General features: G+C 34.8%; 1 protein-coding gene and 1 non-coding gene across 2 annotated transcripts in view; one reads left to right on the top strand and one right to left on the bottom strand.

Moving 5' to 3' along the window:
• LOC115243631 overlaps nt 1-7,770 on the bottom strand; it is a 63,121-nt gene that overhangs the window by 5,193 nt on the left and 50,158 nt on the right. The window contains exons 7-11 of the mRNA XM_029820766.1: nt 1,795-1,920; nt 1,473-1,626; nt 1,296-1,356; nt 982-1,144; nt 2-234 (exon numbers count right to left, since the gene is read on the bottom strand). Of these exons, the coding sequence (XP_029676626.1) occupies nt 2-234; nt 982-1,144; nt 1,296-1,356; nt 1,473-1,626; nt 1,795-1,920 (737 nt within the window). The remainder of the gene's footprint in view (nt 1; nt 235-981; nt 1,145-1,295; nt 1,357-1,472; nt 1,627-1,794; nt 1,921-7,770) is intronic.
• On the top strand, nt 2,307-2,425 carry LOC115243729. The gene has a single exon (XR_003885259.1). It is a non-coding gene; the product is annotated as a U5 spliceosomal RNA (small nuclear RNA).

Here is a 7,770-nt window from a genome sequence, read left to right as displayed (position 1 = left end):
GGCATTCTTTTCAGCCACGACAATTTCCTGTTGATGCGGATGAGACGGCAGGCTGGGCCTGTTTTGTCCAGATACGTCCACCAAAGATATCGGTCTCTGGGATCTATAGACTTGGAATTGTCGTGGATCCACGTGCAGTCGGGAGTTGCAGGATATATCGAGAAATTGCAATTGCGGTGGCACTAGCGTGGCAAGATTTACCCTATCCAGTTGATTGTGCGCGAGATCCAGTATCTAGATGATAAGAACGTATTTTGCGTTACACTCATTTGTCATTTACTTACTCGTATCATATTACATCATTAATATTTTTATATTTTTCATATTTATTTAAATTAAATTATATTTTATTAAAATTTATTTATTAAATATCCTTTACGCGTTGTTCTACATTATAAACGAACGCTTTGCAAATATTACATTTTTATGAAACATATTTCGCCGAATAAGAATTATATGTATCAATATTTTCATACTAATATTCTTAAGAATATTATGTATCAATAATTATTATTCGATTGAATAAAAATTATTTTGTTCAAAATATAGATACATGACATAATAAAAATTGGAGATCGTAATATAGAGAGAAAATATAGTTTCATAATTGATACTTAAAAGTTCAAAAAATTGCGCGCATTTTCGAATATTACGTTTAATTTAATTAGATTCTTTATTCTCCTATACATATTTTTTAATCATAATTTAGATCTGCATTTACATAAAAAGTATACGTCTAAAGAGATAATTACTACAGTCTTTTGTTTTCTAGGCCAACTCCGTATAAATACGAAGACTTAACTAGCATCTTAATAGAGTCGATAAACATCTTTCGCATATATTTTTTCCGCTTAAATAAGAGGACAATGTGTAACAGTCTCTTAAATTTGTATTTCGCGATTTTGGTTTTGGTGTCTCGTTTACCTTACATACGTTGCAAGTTGCTCGATACGACTAACGTTTGCGCGTGTAGAGTCTCACCTTCAAGGACGCCGTTTTACCGAAGGTAGGGCACGTTAACAACCGATTAGAATGCACGCGCAGCACACGCAAGTGTTGTAGATTAGCCACGTTGTCCGGAAGATATTGCAATCTGTTTCCGGACAGCACCAATTCTTCTAGATCGCTCCACGCTGCTATGCAGCTGCAAGATTTTTCGCATTAGTTTTAAACATTGTTAAGAGGATGCCGGACCGTCCTGTTTTACCGGCCATAATAATTATATATTTGCTTAATGCAAATTCGAAAAAATTGATATCTATTATAATATATATATATATTATATATTTACTTACTAAGAAATATCCAGATGCTCGAGATTAGTTGGCACAGGTTCGACAGTTAGCTTTTTCAATTCTGTAACAATAGCATTTATTTTAATCTAATTCGTTTAATTTTGATTTTTTTCTCGCTGTTTTTAAATACCGATTTAACCGACTTAACTAAAAGCGCATATAAAAGTTTATACTCACTATTATTTCCAGCGATTAGTGATATAAGATTTCGGCCGCAAAGAGTCAATTCTGTTAGATGATTTCGAGCACAGCGTACGCTTCTCAATTCTTGCAGGGCACTAATGTCCAATTTTTCAATGCTATTTTCGCTCACATCCAAATGCGTCAGATTCTTTATATTTTGCAACAATTGTGAACAGGAAAAAATAATAGAGTCACTTCACGGCATAATTCTCTGATTTTATTTTTTTCTCGACAAGACGCTTGTCAATTAGAGAAAAATAAATATAAGAAATAAAAAAGAAAAAGAGAGAGTTTTGTATAGCAGAGATAAACTTACGCCGTAATTTCCCAAGATTATATTTCCCTTCAGTTGATTGTTTCTCAGATTGATTTTGTGTAAATTGTTATGCATTGCTTTCTCCTCTTTGTAAAGCTTTCCATGATCTGTCTTTGACAGAACTTCCTGTGAATTATCATACAAGGATAAATGATATTCATCTTTAAATTTGAAAGATTTAAGAGTTGAAACACCCAGAATTGAAAATTCACAACAAAAAGAAAAAAATTACAAAAATGTATAATATGTTTACAAATTTAAAGTTTATAAAGTTGACAAAGTTAATTAACGAGAAAAATTTTCAGAAATATTGCGAAAGTTTTTTTCTTTCTCTAAATTTCTCTGATCGGCGTATATTTACAAAGGCGCCTCATGGGCCATGGGCCTCGAGTCGAAACGAATGCTGACTGTTAGTTTTGGATATGGCCAATAGATGTCCACCGAATAGAAATGTTTCTTGTAAGTGAAATTCGGTTGTTTGTATATATAAGGACTGCTATGAACTCGATTTAGCATTCTGGTTTCCCTTCAATGGACGAATAAATCTTTCGCCTTTTACTAAAGATTTCCGTGGAGGGGAACACTTACTGAATTTTAAAAATTTTTGATAGTACCCGGCGAAAGCTGGGTCATAAATAAATCTAAAATTAATTTATTATAACTATTCTTGTACTTACATAAAAGTTAAGAAAGTTTAAGAATTACATAGAAAATTTATCGTATATAATTTCTTTTCGATATATTATCAAGAGAACTTATACGAAAAAAACGTTCTCAATATTAGAAACTTTTCTGTATTGCATTTTTATATATAACTAATCGATGTATATGTCGTAAAAGTCTGGATATATACTTTTCATATTCACGTGAGATTATATATATACATATTTTTTCTATATATTATATATAGGTTAATATTTCTAATATTTAAATAAATTTTTTACATTTTTTTCTCTACTCCGTTGTTTTCTTGCATGTGAAGTATGTACCTCACATAATATTTCTGATATAAAATATTTATCACAAAAATACGGGGTATCGAAAAATCTATCAAGATATGAAGACTTGATTGTGTTGATTTATACAACGTAAAATCATGGCAAAAATTTATCAATTAGTTTATTATTTTTCATCAGATAAAATTTTTATCAGTTATCATCAGAACTTCTTGACCACATTTAATTAAAATATAAATGAAAGAGAAATTCATGTGTTTCTCGCAAAAGAGTTTGTTCGCAAATTGTAATTTTTACGGCGTAGCGTAGCGGTGTAACTTTTCGCAAAGCTTCGAACACGCGAATCGGTGAACCTAAACGAGCGAGCCGCCCACAGGATGTGCACTTGAGTAGAAAGTTTCGAATTATAGTGAAAACTTCGTTGCAGTAAGCATCTGTGTCGTCGACCTAACTTTCGATTTTTGCCATCAAAGTAATAACGATTATAGTAGTAAACGCAGAAAAGTATAATCTGGCGAAAAATTCGAAATTTTTATTTCTTCGTCAAAATGTACACATTATCTTTTTATTCATAAATTCTTCAATCAGCTGATAATAGATTATTTTTTTAACGACGATGTGAGTTAATAGCTTTTGAATCATTGACAATTAAAGAATTAGAAACCTTTACTAACAAGTTTTCAAAATCTTTAATAATGTAAGAAAGTAAGAAAGTAAACAATTAAAGACTGATATAAATATTGTAGAAAAAACTTTTATACAAGATTTACAATTATAAAACATTTCTAAAAGATATAAATTATGTGTTGCGATAAATAGCTTGAGAAATAATTATGATACAACAGAAATATATATAATTATGAATTATTAATAAAAATACAGAGAAAGCGGAAAGATTAAAGAATTATGTGAATTATGGCAGATCGAAAGTAAATGTAGCGTTTTAAAGCGTTAGGGGGGTTTATTTTACGAAGTCCATTGTCGCCTCATTTTAAAACGCGCACTCGTCACTTCTCACCTGTCTTGCCATTTCTCGTTGTTTTGTTGCTGCGTACACGCTCGTTTGTAAGAGCGAGGTAATGTTAAGTTTATCTGGAGTATTTTCTTAAGTGATCGTTATCATAAGATGATATCGTTGAGGAAACACTTGTTTACATATTCAATAGATCTGATTTTTGCAAATGTATTTCTTCTTTTTATAATTTGTATCGATTATCGTTGCTTTAATAATTTATCACACATGCAACTCGTAAGGAATATTTAAACATTTTTGAAACTTCACACCACAAATATTTACTAGTAACTTTATGTTATTCTATTATATTAGCATCTTACTGATATCACTGTTTTATATTGTAGATTCTTTTTACACTGAACGATTAAGTGTCATACAAATGTACTAAGGATTTTTTAACATTAATGATTTATCTCTTCGATTACATTTCGCGATGTTGCATTTTTTCCGAATGCTACAAAATCCTGGAGTGTCCAAGCTCATCGCAATCAACATTATGTTTTCGCTGTAAGTTACATCATAACTTGACAAGATGATTTTTTCGGATCACAAATTGTACATTTTTTTTGTGTAAAATTAAAATATATATGTTCATCTAAATTTTTGCGCAATATATATTTTTATATATTTTTAAATTTTCACGACACACGGTGATATTTTCTCGATTCATCGATTCTAAAATCACGTGCGAATTTTTAGAATTGTCGAATGCGTTGTCTCGATCATCGGCTGAAAAAGCTCCATCGCAACTTGTCGCGACCGCGGGATTTCCGGTGGCGGGGTTTCTGCAATCGTAAAGATGCACGCTCGCGATCGTTCTTTCGAGGACTAAAGAGGTCGGTTGAAAGGCAAACTTATTCTCCTCTCGAGAATTTTCAAGTAGCGAGGAAAGAAACGAGAGAGGGAGGCGGCATGAACGCGCGAGGATGGGTTGGCTGACCACTCTGATGTAACAGAACAGAAATTGTTCTCTTGTCGGTGTACGAAGCGGGACCGCGAGCGATAATACGCCGTGGCTCGATGCAAACATGAACCGACAGCGACAGCGACGGCAATGGGTTCAAAATTCTCGTTACATGTAATACCTTAAACCCTGGGTGAATAACAAGTTATGTAACAAGTTACGCCGCTCGTGGAATAATGCGTGATATAGGACGTATCTGTTAAAATGTTCCGCCCGAATTTCCGGGGCTCGAGATAATTTTGGAAATATTCGCGCTTTATATTGGAGAGATTGCAAGGAATTACTTCGGACATTTGAGTTGTTCAGATAGCCGGCAATGTCATCAGTATTGTTATCGCGAGAATAGCGGAATCTTTGCGCGAGAAAATTAATTGCATTATTAGTGCAAATTAAAAAAAAAACAAATTTAAACATTATAAAGATTTAAGTTTTTCTAAGATCCTCGTCTTTTAAGATCCTTTGTCTTTGGGAATCCTTTGTTCTTACTAGGTATCTGGGTCAACTGAGATATACCTGAAATGATAAAAGCTCTCTTCTCCATCCCCGTATTATCGTTGTATATAATCTTCAAGTCAGATGATTTCTCACGGTTTTCCTTCGTTCTTCGAACACTCCGTTCAATTTCGAATGATCGTCGAAAGTGAATCGTGTAAAATTGCTTTAAAGTGCCGACTCTTCCTGTGGTAGAAGCAGAAGTGGGGTTGAGCAATACCAGGAGTCGCCTCGTACGTCGATGCACTGGCGCGAGACGACTCAGGTGGAAATCGCCGCGAGCGAGTTAAGAAGCGGCGAAATCGTATTCAGATTCTTCGAGGAGTGATTTATCTCCCAGACAATGAGATCTCGGAAAAAGCTCGTAATCTAAGATGCTATAATCCAAGATCATACAAATCGAGTCGTTGGAATTTATTATGTAACTGACAGTATTTTTTGGAGCACTGACTTTGAAGCATTTTGAAGGCGCATTTTGAGATAAACGAGAGATTCAAGTTTTGTAAATAACAATAATTTGGGATTGCTGCACGCTCGCGATCGTTCTTTCGAGGACTAAAGAGGTCGGTTGAAAGGCAAACTTATTCTCCTCTCGAGAATTTTCAAGTAGCGAGGAAAGAAACGAGAGAGGGAGGCGGCATGAACGCGCGAGGATGGGTTGGCTGACCACTCTGATGTAACAGAACAGAAATTGTTCTCTTGTCGGTGTACGAAGCGGGACCGCGAGCGATAATACGCCGTGGCTCGATGCAAACATGAACCGACAGCGACAGCGACGGCAATGGGTTCAAAATTCTCGTTACATGTAATACCTTAAACCCTGGGTGAATAACAAGTTATGTAACAAGTTACGCCGCTCGTGGAATAATGCGTGATATAGGACGTATCTGTTAAAATGTTCCGCCCGAATTTCCGGGGCTCGAGATAATTTTGGAAATATTCGCGCTTTATATTGGAGAGATTGCAAGGAATTACTTCGGACATTTGAGTTGTTCAGATAGCCGGCAATGTCATCAGTATTGTTATCGCGAGAATAGCGGAATCTTTGCGCGAGAAAATTAATTGCATTATTAGTGCAAATTAAAAAAAAAACAAATTTAAACATTATAAAGATTTAAGTTTTTCTAAGATCCTCGTCTTTTAAGATCCTTTGTCTTTGGGAATCCTTTGTTCTTACTAGGTATCTGGGTCAACTGAGATATACCTGAAATGATAAAAGCTCTCTTCTCCATCCCCGTATTATCGTTGTATATAATCTTCAAGTCAGATGATTTCTCACGGTTTTCCTTCGTTCTTCGAACACTCCGTTCAATTTCGAATGATCGTCGAAAGTGAATCGTGTAAAATTGCTTTAAAGTGCCGACTCTTCCTGTGGTAGAAGCAGAAGTGGGGTTGAGCAATACCAGGAGTCGCCTCGTACGTCGATGCACTGGCGCGAGACGACTCAGGTGGAAATCGCCGCGAGCGAGTTAAGAAGCGGCGAAATCGTATTCAGATTCTTCGAGGAGTGATTTATCTCCCAGACAATGAGATCTCGGAAAAAGCTCGTAATCTAAGATGCTATAATCCAAGATCATACAAATCGAGTCGTTGGAATTTATTATGTAACTGACAGTATTTTTTGGAGCACTGACTTTGGAGCATTTTGAGATAAACGAGAGATTCAAGTTTTGTAAATAACAATAATTTGGGATTGCTATTTTCAATTGTAATTCAGGTAATGGATCAGCAATGCCAAGGCTTTAATTACCTTGTCTTTGATGATACAGTTGGACAGACATTTATTTATATATATATATAATTATCTTGAAAGAGAGAGAAAGAAAGAGATGTTACTTGTCTCCGACGATTGTCAAAATCTGTAAATTTGTCTTTAGATTCACCGATGGTGAACGATTTATGAAGAGGCACTTTTGTATCTTGCGTATATAGGTGCGCACGCGTACAGCGTCGTCATCGTCGTCGTCGTGTTCACACCCCGTACTTCCTTCCCTCCCCCTTTCTCCCGGAGTGCCGGGATCCTCATTTCCGGCCGGTGGAAAGCGGTTTTCGAGAAACTTTACGTAATCTCCGTTTCAATTGTGCGGTCCCCTATCTGCATGATATCGGGAAGATTTTTGCGTTGTCCAAAGTCACATGTCTGGGTATCATGTCTCGTTGCGATCTTTCTTCTCTCTTTCTCTTTCTCTCTCTCTCTTTCTTTCTTTTTCTCTTTCTCGTTATGGTAGTTTGGATAAATAGCTCAACGATGTAAGAGAGTTCAAAGTACAGAGTAGACGACGAGTAAAGATACATTTACAAGATCACAAATGTGTAATACGATGAAATCAAGTATTCAATCATTACATATATCTATTTTTTGTTACTCTTATTTTGTGTTTGATGATTAAATAATTATTTAATAAACCAAAAAAAGTAATGGCTACATATATAATTTTTTTTTTTTGTAGAAAAAGTTAATGTAATTTGATAGATGATGGATGCCATAAACTTTTTTATTAAAGTTTAAAAATTATTACCTTTTTCTCTTTCAGGATATAGATATATAT

This window comes from Formica exsecta, unplaced genomic scaffold (assembly GCF_003651465.1).
Source record: "Formica exsecta isolate Colony F162 unplaced genomic scaffold, ASM365146v1 scaffold72, whole genome shotgun sequence".
NCBI lineage: Eukaryota > Metazoa > Arthropoda > Insecta > Hymenoptera > Formicidae > Formica > Formica exsecta.
This window is presented reverse-complemented; position numbering and strand designations above follow the sequence as displayed.